This window comes from Anoplopoma fimbria, chromosome 10, assembly GCF_027596085.1.
Source record: "Anoplopoma fimbria isolate UVic2021 breed Golden Eagle Sablefish chromosome 10, Afim_UVic_2022, whole genome shotgun sequence".
Lineage (NCBI taxonomy): Eukaryota > Metazoa > Chordata > Actinopteri > Perciformes > Anoplopomatidae > Anoplopoma > Anoplopoma fimbria.
Genome location: NC_072458.1, coordinates 23,298,014 through 23,318,634, shown reverse-complemented (window position 1 = coordinate 23,318,634; position 20,621 = coordinate 23,298,014). Strand labels below are relative to the sequence as shown.

The following is a 20,621-nucleotide window of genomic DNA, read 5'->3' as shown; positions in this document are numbered from 1 at the left end:
AAAGGATTGTGTTTTATTAAAATCACTAGAAACTCCTTTGACTGTATGAACGTCACCCACACACAGTATCTTCAGCCCAAAACTGTCCAAGAAACAAGTGAAACAAACTGATTTTGAACTGTTTTATTGAAACAAAAAAGAAGCAGCAGAGTTTACTTCTTCTTGGACACACCGACGGTGCGCCCGCGGCGGCCGGTGGTCTTGGTGTGCTGACCACGCACACGCAGACTGGAGGGAGAGAAGACGGTAGAATCAGAACAGATATTAGAAAAATACAACATTTATCAGATTCCACTTTTACTCGTCACGATAATTCACCAACTGAACTTTAATTTAAGACAGAAATTGGTGCCAACTTCTGAAATACGAACAAATCTTCTGAATCAAAGAGAAGCTGATTCCATTTCTTCATGTTTCACAATCAGTTGCATCTTAAATAGCAGCAACATGTTGCTCCAAATAGGACACTAAACTAACATGTCTCACAGTCGTTGCTGGTACAGAGAATGCATTTCCATTCGTCCAACTTTGGACCAAACAATAGCGTTACAGTCTGTCGTCTTACCCCCAGAAGTGCCTGAGACCCCGGTGAGCCCTGATCTTCTTCAGCCTCTCCAGATCTTCTCTCAGCTTGTTGTCCAGACCGTTAGCGAGCACCTGAAACCGCAGAGAGACGTTTTCTTGTCGTGTCATACCACAAACAATGTGGTTTATGAATAATGCTGCAGAACCACATTCTCCATTCAGTCATTTGTCTCAAACCTGCTGCACTACATCAAAACAGGTAGGTGTTAATCTGACACATGTCAAACATGTAGGTGTTAATCTGACATGTCAAACATGTTGGTGTAAACAAATAAGTAAAAACACTTCCGTCATGACGCATAACTTTAAATAAACTAACCTGGTACGTTATTATTCAGTCAAACATCTGTACATGTAGAGGCTTTAACAGCTCCTTTTAAAGTTAAATATAACGTCATCCAGAGACCTGGTGAGATGATGTAAGTTGTGTGACCGTGTGCTTCACTGGTGACCACCTACCTGACTGTATTTGCCGTCCTTGACGTCCTTCTGCCTGTTGAGGAACCAGTCTGGGATTTTGTACTGGCGAGGGTTCTGCATGATGGTGACCACACGCTCAACCTGGAAGAACAAACATCTGTTCAGCCACAGCAAAGTGATGAAAACAGTCTGGAGGCTCTGGAGAGTTGGTGGTTTCCTTCCTCACCTCATCATCAGTCAGCTCTCCGGCCCGCTTGTTGAGGTCGATGTCGGCCTTCCTCAGGACGACGTGAGCGTAACGTCTGCCAACACCCTGAGACGAGACAGAAAGTCATTACAGAGCCGAGCCAACGCAGACCAACGGCCCAGAACGACTCCAACACTGCAGAGCATCAGCCACCCGGCAGGTCCAGCTCACCCCCCCCCCCCCACACACACACACACACACACACAGAAGAACTCACCTTGATGGCAGTGATGGCGAAGGCGATCTTCCTCCTGCCATCGATGTTCGTGTTGAGAACACGGAGAATGTGCTGGAACTTCTCAGGAATGACCAGAGACTGAAAACCAGAAGAAGACACGTCAGAAACCACTTCACCCATTAGATACACCGGTCCTACAGCAGGGACTCCTCCAGACCTGGTCCTAAAGCAGGGACTCCTCCAGACCTGGTCCTAAAGCAGGGACGCCATGCAGACCTGGTCCTAAAGCAGGGACGCCATGCAGACCTGATCCTCAGGGAGAGACCACGTCCCTCTAGTCTGTTGATTTGACTAAATCTAGAAGGCTGATGAAAACCTCCAGACTAAAGGGACCAGACTAACCCAGACTAGAGGACTCCCCTAGACTACAAGACTCCTCCAGACCTGGTCCTACAGCAGGGACACCATGCAGACCTGGTCCTAAAGCAGGACGCCATGCAGACCTGGTCCTCAGGGAGAGACCACATCCCTCTAGTCTGTTGATTTGACTAAATCTAGAAGCACGTTCACCATCAAAGGCTGATGAAAACCTCCAAACCGAGCCAGACCAACAGACTAAAGGGACCAGACCGACCCAGACTAACCCGACCAAGACCAACAGACCCCCCAAACCGAGCCAGACTACAGGACCAGGACTACAGGGACCAGACTACAGGACCACAGGACCAGACTACAGGACTAGACTACAGGACTACAGGACTACAGGACTACAGGACCAGACTACAGGGGACCAGGACTACAGGACCAGACTACAGGACTACAGGACCAGACTACAGGACCAGACTACAGGGACCAGACTACAGGACCAGACTACAGGGACCAGACTACAGGACCAGACTACAGGACTACAGACTACAGGGGACTACAGGGACCAGACTACAGGACTAGACTACAGGGACCAGACTACAGGACTAGACTACAGGACCAGACTACAGGGACCAGACAGACTACAGGACCAGACTACAGGGACCAGACTACAGGGACCAGACTACAGGACCAGACTACAGGGACCAGACTACAGGACCCAGACTACAGGACTACAGGACCAGACTACAGGGACCAGACTACAGGACCAGACTACAGGGACCAGACTACTACAGGGACCAGACTACTACAGGGACCAGACTACAGGGACCAGGGACCAGACTACAGGGACCAGACTACAGGACCATCCCGCCACAGAGTGAGCACACCATGCTAGTTAGCTTTAGCCGTCCACAGACTCGGCTCCGCATCGACACTAAACGGTCTCAATAAACTCGTTTTTATACTTCCACGCCAACAATTCCACATGTATCCGCTCACACAGACTCTACAGAACACATGTAGTGTCACACCGTAGTCATCCGGCCACTCCAGCGCCAGATGATTGAAGATTTAAAACCTATATCGGGTTGACAGAAATCGCACTCACCATCTTGGAAGTATGTTCCGAGCGAAGAGGAAGTGACGCTGTTCTCGCGAGACTTTGACGGTGACGAGAACGGAAGTCAGTGCGTGGTTTTGAATCTGTCCGACGAGAAAGTTGCAACGCCGAACAAACAACTATATTTACGCAGAATAAATGAATAAAATTTATTGTTGTTGTTTCATTTAATATATATTTAAATTATGAGCTTGTTTTTATTCACAAACTTAATTGTGAGACTGAGGTTCCGGTGCCTTCGAGGCGGAACCTTTCTCCTGTGTTTCTGTGTGACGTAGGAGCAGACCCGTCATGGCGGAGGTCGCTGCTGCAGCCGCCGGAGCTGCTCCCGGTGTGAACACGGCGGGGAACCCGACGGACGAGGCCATGGCGTACCTGCAGGACGAGGTGACGGCGTCCGTGTGTCCTCAGCTACACGTGTTTATAACGAGCTCTCTGCTTCCGGTCAGGAAACACCGGAGAGCTGAATGCAACACCGTGACGTCACTGGTGGTCAATGGATGACATGGGGACAAGAATGGAAATATAATGTTTATATATATATATATATATATATATATATATGTTTATATTTATATATATATATATATATATATATGTTTATATTTATATATATATATATATATATATATATATATATATGTATATATATATACATATATATTTACATTTTCATATATATGTATATATATATGTTTACATTTTCATATATATATATATATGTTTACATTTTCATATATATATGTTTACATTTTCATATATATGTGTTTACATTTTCATATATATGTATATATGTTTACATTTTCATATATATGTATATATATATACATATATATGAAAGTAGTTATATAAAGTAGTTGTAACCCTAAACGTCCTTTACTTATTTGTGTTTAAGTTTTTTCCACCATCTAAGACAAATTCTTAATAATTATTTTTTTTGTTTCTCTAGAACACTGATGGAGACATCACCAACCTGAACCTGGGAGAACTGGACCTCACCACGGATGAGTTCATCCTGGATGAAGTGGACAGTAAGGCATATGTGCTTCTGTCAGGAATTGTGAATTTAATCTTTGTTGTTGTATTTAACTTTTTCTCTTTTAATTGAATTTCAAACATTGTTTATTTACCTTAGACTTATTGCTATTGTTTTCTATATTGCAGTGCTGTCAGTATTATCTCTTTCCACTTAATAATTGTTATTCTATCGTTCATATATGTTTATATATTTTTTTATATTCTTCTGTTGTAATCTTAATGAAACTTATTAATGTTTAATTTCAATATAATCAGATTGAGTTGATACACATTATTGCACATATGAGGTAGGAAATAAAAAGTGTTTTTTAAGTTACTATCTGTATTTTTAAAGAGAATCTACAGCAGCGTAACGAGTTTCTGGTTAATTTGTCTTAAACGTTGATCCTCTCCGTCTCCTGCAGTTCACATCCAGGCCAATCTGGAGGATGACCTCGTGAAGGAGGCGCTCAAAACGGTGAGAATATCTAATATCTAATATCTAAAGGATCATGTTCGACCGGACGGATTTATCTATAATTTATCTGCTGTCATTATTATCTCGTTAACTTGAATCATAACACGTCCAGTTTTGTAGATTAACTGAGAGAAAAACAACATTTTACTTTAGTCATTACTGTGTTGATTATCAAGGACTAGCACAGTGTGTGTGTGTGTGTGTGTGTGTTATTGATATTCAATTCAATTCAGTTTATTTTGAATAGCCCAGAATCACAAATTACAAATTTGCCTCAGAGGGCTTTACAATCTGTGCACATGCGACATCCTCTGTCCTTCCCTCACATCGGCACAGGAAAAACTCCCCTAAAACCCCTTTAACAGGGAGAAAAAAGGAAGAAACCTCTGGGAGAACGACAGAGGAGGGATCCTTCTCCCAGGATGGACAGAATGCAATAGATGTCATGTGTACAGAATGAACAGCATAACAGAGATACAACACATTCAATGTATATGACATAAATGATTCATATAATAAGACCACAAGTAACCCTGCATTGATTGAGCGCAGCTTTCTAGTTGGGTAATATGGAACTATAAGTTCCTTAAGATAAGACGGTGCCTGGCCAGTTAGAGCTTTGTAGGTAAGTAAAATAATTTTAAATTCTATTCTTGATTTAACAGGGAGCCAGTGCAGAGAAGCTAATACTGGAGTAATATGATCTCTTTTCTTAGTTTTTGTTAGAACACATGCTGCAGCATTCTGGATCAACTGTAAAGCTCTAAGAGACCTATTAGAGCAGCCTGATAATAAGGAGTTACAGTAATCTAGTCTAGAGGTAACAAATGCATGAACTAGTTTTTCTGCATCGCTTTGAGACAGGATTTGCCTGATTTTCGCAATGTTACGTAAATGAAAAAAGGCTGTCCTTGAGATCTGTTTTATATAAGAGTTAAAAGACAGATCCTGGTCAAAGATAACTCCAAGGTTCTTAACGGTAGTGCTGGATGCTAGAGCAATGCCATCTAGAGAAACTATATCGTTAGATAATTGATTTCGAAGGTGATCTGGGCCTAGTAGGATAACTTCTGTTTTTTCAGAGTTTAACATTAAGAAGTTACAGGTCATCCAGGTTTTTATGTCCGTAAGACATGCTTGAAGTTTAGAGAACTGGTTAGTTTCGTCTGGCTTAATTGATAGATATAACTGGGTATCATCTGCATAACAATGAAAGTTTACTGAGTCCTTTGTCTGAAGCTATTAGAAGGTCATTGGTCATTTTCACCAGTGCCGTCTCTGTGCTATGATTCACTCTAAATCCTGACTGAAAATCCTCAAATAAACTATTGTTATGCATAAAGTCACAGAGCTGATTTGCTACTGCTTTCTCAAGGATCTTGGAGAGGAACAGAAGGGTCTATAGTTAGATATATAGATATAGGTCTATAGTTAGCCAACACCTCTGGATCAGGAGTAGGTTTCTTAAGAAGAGGTTTAATTACAGCTAGTTTGAAGGCCTGTGGTACATGGCCCGTTAGTAAAGACAGATTGATAATTTCTAATAAAGAATTGCTAATTAAAGGTAAAACTTCCTTAAGCAGCCTAGTCGGAATCGGGTCTAAGAGACAGGTGGAAGGTTTAGACTTAGAAATAGTTAAAGTCAATTGTTGAAGGTCGATGGGAGAAAAGCCATCTAAATATATTTCAGGTTCTACAGCTGTGGATCGATCGGTACTGGTTGAGGGCAGTAGATTATACATTTTTTCTCTAAATGATGATCTATGATGATGATGATGACGGTGCTCTTCCCTCCGGTCTGTGTTCAGGGTGTTGACCTCCGTCAGTACTCCAAACAGGTGGAGTCAGAGCTGCAGAGGATCGAACAGGCCTCCATCAAAGACTGTATCCTTCCTGCTCAGTTTGAACGTCTCCGTGTTGGACATTTTAAAGACCTGCTCGTCTCATTACAGATAAATACCCAACAGCTTGTCCCATCTTAAGTTTCTAAGAAAGGAAAAATCATATCTTCCAAACTGTTCTTTTAGTTTTGGTGTCTCAATATATTTACTGTCAGACTTTGTTATTGTTTGTCTGCAGCTTTCAGTCTTCTGTCTCCTGTTTATATGAAAGTGTGATCGAGAGAAACCGATATGTTTCCAGCTTTTCACTTCCCCAGTTGATTACTGACATTAAGACAATCATTTTTTGTATTACATGTTTTCTGTAATGTTTAAATATGCAAATGAGGCATTATCTAATGGTGAATTTAGGAGAAATCTATAAGCGCAAACAGACAAAGTAGTAAAATAAAGAGGGTTTTTTTTCCACTAGTCTAAAAAAAGGCATGTTATGGAACCAACTTATATCAAAATCTATAAATTGATCAGTGCATTAAAAGTGTCTCGCCTTAAAATGGAATCAAAATGAAAATCTGTCCAGTGTTTTTCAGTATTTTTCCAGATTTTTATCTCTATATATATATTTCTTTCTCTTTTCTTGTTCTAGGAGTATGTCATCTAATGCAACAGCCCACAATAATACAACTATGTGTCTTCTTTAAACCATTCAGCTATGCATGTGTAAAGAATTATAGTGTTTTTATACCTGTAAATTCCAACACATGCTTATATTTATCAGCTGATTTACATTATTAAGGTGTAAAAAACATTTAATGAATATTTTTGTTTTCCTGACCGTTCGTCCGTCAGACATCAAGGAGAGTCAGAACATCGCTCTCCTTCACAACCAGATCACCGCCTGTGACTCCATACTGGAGGTAAGACGACCCACCTTTGTCCTGACCCACAATGCATTGCATGATGAGGTCGGCGTGGGTCGGACTTAAAGAATACAGGACAGACTGCATTTTATTAAGCTCAGTTTTCTCTGAATCGATTCAGCCTGCCCCGATAACGACCCAATCAGAGAAAATCTAGGTGATGATGTCACTCTCTGCCTCCTCAAACTCCCTAAACGTGTTTGAATATAAAATTACGCTTTAATCTGCAGCCGCAAACAATTTATTTAGAAACTGATTTGTGAGTTTTATTTACTTTGTTTCTCGAAAAATTAGATTTTCTTTTTTTGCCTCATTACTACTTCCCTTCACGTCAGCAAACTCTTTTCAGTTTCTTTATGTCTCCCACATTCATCTTCTGCTTTACTCAAACTTTTAAGTAAATCAAACATATGTTCCTAAATACATTGTACATGTTAAAAGATAATTGCTGAAAACAGAATCAAACCTCGACTGTCCTGAATTGTGGCGTTCGACTGTTGCAGCTGTTTAACGGTGAATGAATTGTTTAAAGTGTCACAGTCCCTCGGAATGACTCGTTTCACTTTCAGAATTAGATCAATATGATTCGATTCATGGCGTATTCGCCCCATGTGACAAAATACAGGAAGCTGATTCTCAGTGAACACTCTCCCTTGAAAACTAATTGTATACACTTGCTGATTTTTTTAAATCATTAAAACATTTTCTTGTGGTGTGACAAACTCAGAAAGCTTGTTTATTTTTGATTTAATTAGACTTTATTTTGAAAACGTGTTACACTTTTCACACGTGACAAACAAACATTTGAACTTTTAGAATAAAATAAAAGGAAATGTTAAAATTATTCTTTTTCCTCAGCGTATGGAGGGCATGCTGAGCGGCTTCCAGAGCGACCTGTCCTCCATCAGCAGTGAGATCCAGACTCTGCAGCAGCAGTCGGTCAGCATGAACGTCCGGCTGAAGAACAGGCAGGCGGTACGCAGTCACCTCAGCCAGCTGGTGGACGAGCTGGTGGTCCCCGGGGCCATGATCTCGTAAGTGGGACGGGGGTCAGAGCAGAGGATCAGCTAGACCACAGTTATAAATGTTTTGTGTTTTTAGGGGTGTAGGTCTGATGTTGTCCCGTGTCCACGCAGCACCATCCTGGACAGTCCGGTGACGGAGCAGGAGTTCCTGGAGCAGCTCCACGAGCTCAACAACAAGATCAACTTCGCCAAAGAGCTGAGCTTCAGAGAGACGCTGGCCTGCTCCGACATCCAGGACATCGTGGACCGCCTCAAGCTAAAGGTGACGCACAAACATATATGTTTTTAGGTTTAATCGTTTGGTTTATAAAACATTAAATATCCTTTTAGAGCCCAAAGCCACAGAACAAACAGTCCAAACCCCCAAAATATTCACTTTACTTTAATGTCAGACCAAGAAAAGCAGCAAATCCTCCCAACTGAGAACCAGAACTATCACATTGTTGGTTTTTCTGCTTGAATAAATTATAATTTATATAGTTCAGATTCATTTTCTGTCAATCTATTAATCGACTCATAGTTGAAACTTCGAAGGTCAGTTCGATGAAAAGACATCAGTTATTCAAAAACACATGAATATTGAATAATATAAATATTTTGTGCTGCACAAACATTAACTTTGTGAAACTTTTTGTTTTCTATATCCTCGTCCTTCTATTAAATTACTTTCTCTCTGACTTAAGACTTTAATATTATTTTTAATCATTTATTTCTTCCTCTCGTCAGGCGGTGTCAAAGATCAGAGAGTTCATTCTTCAGAAGATTTACTCCTTCAGGAAGCCGATGACAAACTACCAGATCCCTCAGAACACTCTGCTGAAGTACAGGTGAGTTTCTTTGTATCAATTAAATGTTAATAAATCAGGCCATGAATGATATATGAACAAACCCCTCTGTGTTAACCTTCAGAATATAGAGAGGAATGAAGCTGTAAAGTTTGGTGTATGTAAGAGCTACTGAAGTGGAGATTTATGGATCAGAGTCTGAGAAAAAACTCATTTAGAGAAAACGTCCTTTAAAGAAATGTTTAGTTAAATTACATACATTTATTAAGTAAAAAAATAAACTAATAGATATCAACATGAAACTTCACCAGTTGATTACTGATATTAAGATGATTATTTTTTGTATTACAAGTTTTCTCAAATGTTATGTTTAAATATGCAAATTAGGTATTATCTAATGGTAACTTTTGGAGAATTTAGGAGAAATCTACAGACGCAAACAGACAAAGTAGTAAAATAAATGTTTTTTTCCACCAGTCTGAAAGAAGTTATTTAGTTGAAGTCTCTGTTATTAGTTTTGTCATGAAATTTCAGTTTTTTTCAGACTCCAGCTGACGTGTTGTAACAACGACAGTAAAGAATACCTTCATAAGAACTCCTCTCATATCAAAACCCTTCATAGTATAAAGAAAACACATTTAAACTTGTGCTCTGTGACTCAAACCTGCTGTAGGTTCTTCTATCAGTTCCTTCTGGCCAACGAGAGAACGGTGGCCAAGGAGATCAGAGACGAGTACGTGGACACCATGAGCAAAATCTACTTCAGCTACTTCAAGTCGTACAGCGGCAGGCTGCTCAAAGTGCAGGTCAATTCTGTTTCATGAACCTCACACCGTTCACTTTTATGAATCCTTACACCTTTTTATTCTGATTTACAGCTTTTAAATTAATTTCATACAACCTTCATAAGATAAATGTTTTTTAGCCAAATTGATCAAATATTTCTTCAACCCTCTGATGCCCAAAACTTGCCGGCAGGATGGAAAAGAATGTTTTCTTTAAACAATTTATCACAGCCAGAAGCTGTAAAAACCGCCATAATAATCAGATTTTCAATCTTTCCGAGGGGTCCTTAAACACGTCATGTGTGACGAACGCTTCTATCAGAAAACTTAAAACTTGTGATATTTCATCTAATTTAAAACTCACCCTGAATACACCGTTTGAAGAAACCAGATTCTGTAAAAAACATTAAATTCTGAGCTCTTCAGTTTAACTATGAAGCCATGATTGATTCATCTGAGACCAACAGTCATGTGACAACAATTCTGTGAAACTTGGACTGAACTCAGGCTGCTGAACACAGAGCAGGGAGGAGAGGCTGTAAGAAGAGGTAGTCAGAATGTGAATAGTTCAATATTAATATCACAGGAAGCATCCATTTTTTCCAACATTGGTAACACTTGTGGAGGCCACAGAGAGAAAAATGTTTTGTGTTCAGAGGGTTAAATGTGACGTTTCTCTGTCTTCAGTACGAGGAGGTCGCAGACAAAGATGACCTGATGGGAGTAGAAGACACCGCCAAGAAAGATATCCTTTAACCTGAGTGTGTGTGTGTGTGTGTGTGTGTGTGTGTGTGTGTGTGTGTGTGTGTGTGTGTGTGTGTGTGTGTGTGTGTGTGTGTGTGTGTGTGTGTGTGTGTGTGCGTGTGCGTGCGCAGGTATGTGTGTGTCCATCACAATAACACACACATGTAAACTCCGTACGTTAGAGGTTTCCATTCAGTTACATTATGATGCGTTCAGGCTCTGTTCGGTGAAAATTTGTATGGGGATGAATTTAGTTATAAAGTTATTATGATGCCTTCAAGTGTAATCTTGTAAAATGTAGTTTTATTAAGGAACTTGAATAAATCCAGTAGTTTGAAGATGTTTTCACATTAATATAAACTAGATATCAGAGATAAATTATGATGTTTAACTTCCTAACACTAGATCTAAGATTATAACACATCATTAAAACTATTTATAACAAGATTTAGTCAATCATTTGAATACAATCTTTTATTTCCTCATTATTTGAATTGTGTTTTATGTATAAGACTAAAAAATAGATTACTTTAACAAAGTAAAAGTATAAAATTGTATAGTATAGAATTGTTGATGGTTTAACTGACTTCAGAGCAGTTTAAATTACTTTTGTAGACCAGCTGCTACAACAAAACAAAACAACAAAAACAAACTGTATCTGTGATATGGATCATTAACGATCGGCAATCTGTGTCAGCAGCAAAAAGATGTGATCGAGATCTGTAAGAGATATTTTTTCTCTTTTTGATCTGATCCGTGAGTCAAATCTGTGATCGGATCTGAACTTTCTGATCCGGTGCTCCACTACTTTAGAAAAACATCGTTAACGTTGCTCAAGAGAACAAAGATAGACATGACAAGCAAAAACTTTAATTAATTCCCTTTCAGTGACCCACCAACGAGTGCCAACAGGCAGCTCATGTGTCAAAAAAAATTTCATAAATGAGGCTGATCTGAAAGAACTGGCAGTACACGTTGCACAGAAAGAACCGTGGCTCCTCGCCAAGTGACACTGATGAACTGAACCCCTGAGAGTAGTGCTGTGAAACTAGGCCAAGAAACGCCTCAGGTGTGTGTGTGTGTGAAATGTGTGTGCGTGTGTGTGAGGTGTGCGATGTACATACTGGCATAGTTTGACAGGTGTGGAGGTGGGAGTTGACCCTCGCATTCCGAACACACCGCTCTGCTCTTTAAATGTCTCCCGAGGGCGTCTTTGACCCGCCAACACCCTGCTTACACAAACTGAACTCCAGCTCAAGTTCATTTATGAAACACAATTCACTAATTTGCCTCACATGGTTTTTATAATCCACATCGCGTACGGCAGCTTCTGTCAACCCTCGTTTCAGAGAAACAGAAACTTAGAGAGGGGAACCAGAGGACAGGACAGACGTCTAGAAGATGTGTTATGTTATGTACAGAATCAACATGATGAAATTACAACATAATAATAATAACTTTATTTATATAGCACCTTCAAAAACAGACAAGCAAAAGCAAGACAGTTAAACAAAAGAAAGCTCAACAATGGAAGACAAACTAAGGTAAGACTTCCACCCTGATAAAGATAAAACAGTACAAGAGATGAAACAATAAAAACAATCAATAGGATAAAACTAAACTAAGAAGTAAAATGAAATAACAAGTGAGAGTAAATAAAATAAATAAATAGTATATGAAAATAAGATAAGATAGTAAAACCAATAATAAAACGAAACATTAAAGCGACGACATCACATAAAAGCCATTCTGTAAAAATGTGTTTTAAGAAGTGATATAAAAGAGATTTGACAAAAATGAATATGAAGAATATTGGACGGCCTTGTTTTAGATTTTGGAGGTTCAGATGAGGAACCAGAAGACGTAGTGTCTGTTTATAGAGAGCTAAAAGGGAAATATTTTCCCCTATAGGTGGATCCTTTATTGAAGAAATAATTAATTGTAATATAATAATGTAATATACAAAATAAATAGCGACCTTTTTCCTCAAAATACTTCTGCTACTTGTAGTTTTCAGACCTCGTTATGATTTATTTCTATGTGTTTGTAAATATATATTTATGTGTAAATGAGTATCTGGCATTGTATTTGTTCCTTTTATGTCTGCATTGTAAAACACTTTGATTTGTGTTACATAAATAAGCTTTATTATCGTCAATCACACAAGATATGTTTTTATATTATACTTTCATTGTACAACATAATAACCGACAATTTAGTGTTAAAGGTTAAGATCTGGATTTTCTCCAAAACTCTTGATTTAGGATCTCTGCAACAGCAGTGAACAAAAAAGAGTTTAGTTTGTTAGCGTAGATTAAAGGTCATATTGTTTATTGCTGATCTAAAGAGATTTTTGTCTCGAGTTTCTGTCACTTGATCAAAGAGTCGATGGTCTCAAACGTGTCTGTGGAGCTCCTTGACTTCCTGCTGCAGGTTTCTTCTCCAAACCGTCTCTGAAGAGCAGGAACACCATCTTCACGGTGGGCCAGAGGGGCTCCATCCTGAGTCCTGCTGAGCTGGAGGGGCCCATCCTGGTTCCTCATACGGCTCAGAGGGGAGACAGCAGGGTGAGGCGGCACAAACACAAACAAGAACAAAACACAACAACGAAACAACAACAACTACGTTAGTCTTAATCTTTAGGTTTACAAATGTAAACTATAACTATATTAATGATAACGTTATACTCATATCTCCATTCATGTAGAGATCAATCCCAAAGTGCTTCACAAAACAGGATGAAAGAAACTTTTTATATCTTTAAGATTCTCCACAATGAGGCGACATCTTTTACTCTTTGTATGGAAGTTTAATTCATAAAAAATAAAAGTGAAGTATTATGATATATTATAAAAGTAAAATATTATAAAATGTATTTTGTTTTTTATTATTATTATTATTATTATTATTTTTATTTATTTTTAAATTAAATTTAATAAAGAAAAGCTTCACATTGCAGAGCTCCAGGTCTGCTGTCAGAGAGAACAGAACATGTTTTTCTGATTACATTTATTTATTTTTTGTATCCTAATTCCATGTTTTCTGACACTTCCAAAGTCTGATAGGAACAAATTAATTAAAAAAAATAATGCCAGCTTTAAAAAAAAACTTAAATTCATTTCAGTTTTTAGTTATTTTAGCATGAATTTCCAAACTCTCATGACATTAAACCACAGAAAGCACCGGGCAATAACTGCTTCACATGAGACACTAAAGTAGTGAGAAGGTTAAACATTACGGGCATTTCTACACAGTTCTTTATTTCAGTATTTTGTAAGTGGCTACATACTTAATCAGAGTAATACCTGAAAAAAGAAAATCAAAAAAAAATGTATCACCTTGATGATTAAATAAAATAAATCTAAAACAGAGTGCATATACATGGCAGCATATTAACACTCATGGACTTGAAATGTGATGTTTTGCCCGTTTGGTCTGAGAATAAACCGACAACAAAGCAGTCTGTAAATGTGGAACTGTACAAAGTGTAAAGTTTGATCAACACTGACACCTTGTGGCTTCTTGTAGAAACTCTTTTTTTGGACGAACACTAATCATTTCAGGTGTTTCTGTCCTCCAGTATCCCTACGAGACGCTGTTCCGCAGCCAGCACTACGCTCTGCTGGACAACGGCTGCAGGGAGTTCCTCTTCCTGTCCGACTTCTTCATGGTGACGGGAAACTCCGCCCTCGACCTCTTCAACAGCATCATGGGAAAAACTCTCAGCATGTTCCTGGTACGAACGGCGACGCTGCTTCTCCTCTCAGAGCCTCCTTTTGTCTTTAGAGCCTAAAAGTTCCTGATGGTTTTTAATCATTCAGTCCTTTTGTCTTTTTGTCTCCGTCCCTGCAGAAGAGTATGTCCACCTACGTGTCCGACTGCTACGACAGCATCGCCATCTTCCTCTGCATCCACATCATCCTCCGGTTCAGAGCCATCACCGCCAAGAGGAACATCCCGGCTCTCGACAAGTCAGTTTAATATAAATATAATATCATTTATATAATGTAATTTTATTTTATTTTATTTTATATAATGTAGTATAGTATTATATCATATAATGTAGTACAATAGGATTTAATTTAATTTAGTAAAGCATAACATCATATAATGTAGTATAATATTTTGATATAATTTCTCAGTAGCTTCACCCTCTGAGACATTTTAAATTTTAAAATGAGGATTAAAGATCATTTAACCTCTGAATGTACGTGCCCTGACACTGAATGAAAAACTCTTTGATTGATGCAGTTTGCTGGTTTTGTTTTGAGTTTTTATGTTGTTTTCAAACTTTTCTTCCGTCTGTTACTTGTGTTTTTATGTCGTGCTTCAATAAGCACAAACTACCTCAAATTATTTAGAAAATCTGATTATTTTGCTCTGAAGTTCTTTTATAAAATGAGAGCATACTCGTTACTTTTCATTTTTTTTATAATTGCATCCACACAAGAGTACACAGAACCATCAGATCATTTCACATAGACTGTTACTTGGTGATGAAGATGATAACGTGTCTTCCTCTCCTGTGACTTCAGGTACTGGGAGGCGGTGCTGGAGCTGCTGTGGCCGAGGTTTGAGCTCATTCTGGAGATGAACATCAACAGCATCCGAAACACAGACCCTCAGAAACTGGGAGTACTGGACACCAGACCACACTACGTAGGTCCACACACACACACACACACACACACACACACACACACACACACACACACACACACACACACACACACACACACACACACACACACACACACGTACAGCAGTGTGTTTCAGTGTGTTTGTTGTTTTTTAAAGATCACCCGTCGATACGCAGAGTTCTCGTCGGCCATCGTCAGCATCAACCAGACGTTTCCCAACGAGAGGACCAACACTCTGCTGGGACAGCTGCTGGTATAACACACACACACACACACACACACACACACACACACACACACACACACACACACACACACACACTTAATAGTAATAATATTAATAGTAACTCTGAAAGCTCCACAAAAACAAGACAAACTAAGGTAAAAATATAAATCCTGATAAAACAGTTCTAAAGATGAAACAATAAAAACAGTCGATACGCTAGTTGTGTACTTCCTCGATTCCTTTCCTCACACGAGGAGAGAGGAGACATCGTAGGCGTCATTTTAAAGAGACGTCGATTCGTTTTAAAGTGTAACATCAAATCAATGTCAAAAACGTTGAAGGACAGAACATTTGATCTACAACTTATGAAAAACAAAAGGAAAGGTCTTTCTTTAAAGGACACACCAGTGTTTCCTTTTCCTCTGTTGAGCCTCCTCACTCCTTGAGATGCAGTTTAAGAATCGTGACGTTTAAGTGAGACGAAGAGGCTAAAAACTTAGAAATATTTTAGAATTTTAGAATTTTTTTTCCATCCTCAGGACAATAAGTTACAGTTACACACCTTTTCATGTCTCTTGAAATACACACCTGTCACTTTAATAACATACTTGTCTTAATGTATCTTCATTTGTTTGTTTATCATATTTTATTGTAAATTTCCTCATTTTCTATTTTTAAATGATGTCTTTAACTATGACGCTTTGTTGTTATTCCTTGTGTGTGTAACGTCCTTGTCAATAAACTGTTTCTGATTCTTTGTTTTTCAGGCCGAGGTGGAAAACTTTGTTCTGAAGATGGCGGCCGAGTTTCCCTCCAGAAGAGACCAGCTCATCTTCCTCATGAACAACTACGACATGATGCTCAGCGTGCTCATGGTGAGCTGCTGGTCCCCGTCTGTTTGTCTCGCTGTCATTTACCTGTTCTCACCTGGAGACGTTGACCCCAGTCCACTCTTTCATGCTTGTGTTTCCCTGTTTGTCCAGGAGAGGGCAGCAGACGACAGTAAAGAGGTCGAGGGCTTCCAGCAGCTGCTCCTGGCCAGGACGCAGGTAAAACATCACAGAGGCATTATGGGAAATCTGGACCACCTTTGCACTCCCCTCTTTTTCCTGCATCCTCTTTGTTCTCAGAGCTTTTATTTTGACACACCTGCAGGTAAATTAAAAGCTTTGAGACTCTAGAAACAGAGAAAAACGTTTAGAGTTACATAACAGGATTGAGTAACATGTGATTCTCAGCTGCTAGAGTCTCTCAGTCAAAACAATAACAACAGTTGTAGTTTGGCAGCAGTGCATCATGGGTGTTGTTGTTCTTTGTTGCTGTTGTGAGGATTCCTTCAGTGTTCATGGTTCAGGAGGTTTTTTTTACCACACAGGTTTCCTCCTCTGATTAAAACACTGAATAAAAGCAGCTTCACGGTAAAAAGCTGTGTTCGAAAATGAATTCATTAAATTTAAATGAATTAAGATGGAAACACTTAATCTATAAATACACAATGAACGACAAGTTGTTTTAAAGACATTTTAATGTGGAAAAGTTACATAATATACTTTTAAAGACAAAGTATTTATCCTGGCTTTTTGGTAGCACTTTAGTACTCAGAACCTTTTTATTTAAATATGAAAAAATATACAAAGTTATATGTATAAATATTAAGCAGTATTTGAAAATGAACTTTTTATTCTTGTAATTCTGAAGTTAATTGGATTTAAGTCTTAAATCTTGTCAAATGTCGATATTTTCACATTTAAATAAAACTTAATTAATGATGTTCTTAACCTCTTCCTCCTCTTCCTCCTCCTCCTCCTCCTCCTCCTCCTCCAGGAGTTCATCGAGGAGATTCTGTCTCCCCCCTTCGGAGGGATGATCGCGTTCGTGAAGGAGGCCGAGGCGTTGATGGAGAAAGGGCAGCTGGACCGACTGAAGAACGACGAAGGTGAGAAGATAATTCTCTCTCTTTGAATAAAACTTTATTTCTTATTTTTAAAGAAACAATAAAGACAAACGGCCTCGCAGACATGATTTCCTCTCTAAAACACCGACATCCTGACTCATCATTTCAGCGTTCTTTCAGTTCAGGCTTTAGTTATGTTTTACAGAGTAACAGAACTCTGACGTCCTCTCAGTTTCATTTCTGAAGCTTCACAATGTTTATCTCACCTCAGGGCCTCAGCTTCCCACATCCTCTTTTTGAGACACACAACTCATTGTTTCCTCTCATATGTCATAAGGTTTAGCCCTCTTACGTCTGTGACTGTGTGACTGTGTGTTTGTGACTCTGTGTGTGTTGTTTGTGACTGTGTGTTTGTGACTGTGTGACTGTGTGTTTGTGACTGTGTGTTTGTGACTCTGTGTTTGTGACTGTGTGACTCTGTGTTTGTGACTGTGTGACTCTGTGTTTGTGACTGTGTGTTTGTGACTGTGTGTTTGTGACTCTGTGTTTGTGACTCTGTGTTTGTGACTCTGTGTTTGTGACTGTGTGTTTGTGACTCTGTGTTTGTGACTGTGTGTTTGTGACTCTGTGTTTGTGACTGTGTGTTTGTGACTGTGTGACTCTGTGTTTGTGACTGTGTGACTGTGTGTTTGTGACTGTGTGTTTGTGACTCTGTGTTTGTGACTCTGTGTTTGTGACTGTGTGTTTGTGACTCTGTGTTTGCCGTCCTGCAGCTCGTATCACTCAGCTGGTTCGGGGCTTTTCCAGCTCGTGGAAACAGTCGGTGGAGGCGATGAGTCAGGACGTGATGAGGTCCTTCACCAACTTCAAAAATGGAACCAGCATCATCCAGGTGAGCCGGCGGACGGGTTTCACCGTCATCATTCAGCAGATCTTCCTCCTACACTGGTTTCTAAACGCTGCGGCTAACGTTAGCTGAATGTAGCTTAGCATTGGCTGCATGCAGTGTTCCAGAGTCTAGACCCCTGACGTGAGTTAACCCATTCATGACCAGGTGGCATCTTTCTTCCACTCGCTAGCTAGCTCGATCAAGATCAAACAATACCGCTTTTGTCCACAGGGGTCGCCAGAAACAACACGTGAATACTTCTGACACCACCGATCATCACTGCTGTTTGTAAGAACAGTGCAGCGCTTTTATTTTGAAAGAACAAAAAAGGAACATGTCAGGCGACGAATACATACAAACAAATTAAACACACAAAATGTCCAAACATACACACATATACACACAACAAACTACTCATCCTCCCACCTGACTACCACAACTACACCAAAACAAGATGGGAGAAATACTAATAATCATAATATATCATAATAATGTCTTACTGTAGTAACTAAAGTACATCCACAGTAAGAGAAAATATTCAGTCATCTGAATAAACGTAATGTATTTCCTTTTTTTACGACTCGGCACTACGTAACATTAGACACCTGGAGGTTTGGAACTCAAACAGCGTTTTGCAGAGAACTCTTCATATCTCAAAGCTTTTCATGTTTTAGAGATTATGTTTCTTGGTGAATATGTTGACTCTTTTGTTTTAAAGGGACAGTTCACCCCAAAAATCAAAAAATACATATTTTTCTCTCTCTACTGTAGAGCTATTTAACAATCTAGACTGTCTGCTCACAACCAGGTCTGTGGATTAGACCACCTAGTTTCATTATGTATTATATTAAGGCTTTCATCTCCAACACTCGGCAACTCACACAAAAACAATCTAGATTCATTAATAACAGGTAAAAGGACAAATATGTATTTATGATTTTGGGGTGAACTGTCCCTTTAATGGGAGTAAACTTGGCTCATGTAGAAAAGAGAGCTTTGTGTTCTATCGAAGTGTAAATAAAGGTTTAATTAATCAATTAGCCGAAAATAGAGATTACTATCATTACTAATTAATGTATCAATTAACATTAAAGTTCATGTTTTTGTTGGTAAATTGTCAAAAATAATGTGATTGCTTCAAAACAGAGAAAAGCAGAAAAAACTCACAATTCAGAACCTGAAACTAGTAAATGTTTTATTCATAAATGACTTTCATTACTTATAAAAGTAGTCTGTGTGGGTAGATTCCTCAACTGATAAATAAAGTGGCTTTGAGATGTCATTGGATATATCTTCATATTGTGTTTGAGAGGAAGTGAGCGGTGCAATAAATCACGGAGCTCCACTTCCCGTTTGTGCCGCAGGGCGCCCTGACCCAGCTGATCCAGTACTACCACGGCTTCCACAAGATCCTCAACCAGCCCACCTTCCGCAGCCTGGCCGTCCGCTCGGAGCTCATCAACCTGCACCACCTCATGGTGGAGGTGAAGAAGCACAAACCCAACTTCTAACCCGACACCCAGAAACACCCGGAGCCTCTCCACCTGAGGAACACCAGTCAAACTGTACATTCATTAAGTCGTATAATGGACATGAACCGAGTCACTGAATGTTTGTGTTTTATTCTTCTTTATGTCACTTAACATGTGGGATCAAAAGATAATAATAACAGCCAACAGCCAACGCTTCTCTGTAAAACATATTTATTAAATACTAATAGTTATAAGTTATGGTGTGTTTTTAGTGCATTTAAAGCATCAGCAGTAACTTAAGCAGCAAAGGAATGACTACACAGAGAAGTAAATATGATAAATGATCCGACCATGAATACGGATTAAAATCTTCAGGATAACTTTTAAAACAAATCAAAACACTGATATTGATGTAAAATCTAAAAAAACAAATACGGAACAGAAAACAAACACGAGGCCAAGATGTACGACGAGAATTTGGACTTTAATCCTTTAAAACGCTTTTCTTTTGTCTTTTTTTTATCTGCATTAATAAATCAAACGCTGATGAGGTTTGATTTGTAACATTTGAAACGCTGCACTAGTGAGAGGAGCTTTCTCAAACATGTTTACTTTGTTTATCTGTGAATCAGCTTCAATGAACCTCCAGTGTTAAAGGACGAAGCTGCTGATTTTCTCATTGTTTCTCTTTGTCATGACCAAAACTAACAAATGTAGTCCGTCTCTCAAAACGGTCTGACTTCCTGTCTGTTGCTACATTGATTCCTGCAAAAACAAATGTATAAAATGTTTAAAAATGACTAAAAACAGCTTGAAACAAGAGGAACTAGTGCATTTGTTAGGGACTATTTTCAGCAGCGGATGAATCCACATTTAGTGGATTCATAGTGCTCTAGTTAGCTACTACAGAGTGTGTGTTGATGATGATGAAGGAACATTAATGTGTTTTAATGGAGATGTTTGACACGTCGTTATGAAACAATGAGGAG

General features: G+C 39.0%; 2 protein-coding genes across 3 annotated transcripts; one reads left to right on the top strand and one right to left on the bottom strand.

The window, feature by feature from the left end:
- Positions 1-108: 108 nt before the first annotated feature.
- On the bottom strand, positions 109-2,978 carry rps18 (ribosomal protein S18). Its single transcript, XM_054605632.1, has 6 exons — positions 2,905-2,978; positions 1,470-1,568; positions 1,232-1,318; positions 1,045-1,146; positions 566-657; positions 109-228 (listed from the first exon to the last, which is right to left on the bottom strand). Exons 1-6 carry the CDS (start codon positions 2,905-2,907, stop codon positions 153-155), a joined length of 459 nt encoding a protein of 152 aa, XP_054461607.1. The 5' UTR covers positions 2,908-2,978; the 3' UTR covers positions 109-152.
- A 106-nt stretch (positions 2,979-3,084) lies between these two features.
- On the top strand, positions 3,085-20,184 carry vps52 (VPS52 subunit of GARP complex). 2 transcript variants are annotated; one of them, XM_054605527.1, is made up of 20 exons: positions 3,085-3,303; positions 3,866-3,947; positions 4,359-4,411; positions 6,220-6,295; positions 7,102-7,169; positions 8,031-8,206; positions 8,309-8,459; positions 8,924-9,024; positions 9,656-9,788; positions 10,455-10,512; positions 12,945-13,078; positions 14,092-14,247; positions 14,364-14,482; positions 15,047-15,170; positions 15,309-15,404; positions 16,145-16,252; positions 16,361-16,426; positions 17,202-17,313; positions 18,045-18,163; positions 19,525-20,184. In XM_054605527.1, exons 1-20 carry the CDS (start codon positions 3,208-3,210, stop codon positions 19,669-19,671), a joined length of 2,175 nt encoding a protein of 724 aa, XP_054461502.1. In that variant the 5' UTR covers positions 3,085-3,207; the 3' UTR covers positions 19,672-20,184. The 2 variants fall into 2 exon arrangements, with proteins under 2 accessions (XP_054461502.1, XP_054461503.1); XM_054605528.1 differs by lacking the exon at positions 3,085-3,303 and adding an exon at positions 3,428-3,446.
- The last annotated feature ends 437 nt before the right edge of the window (positions 20,185-20,621 follow it).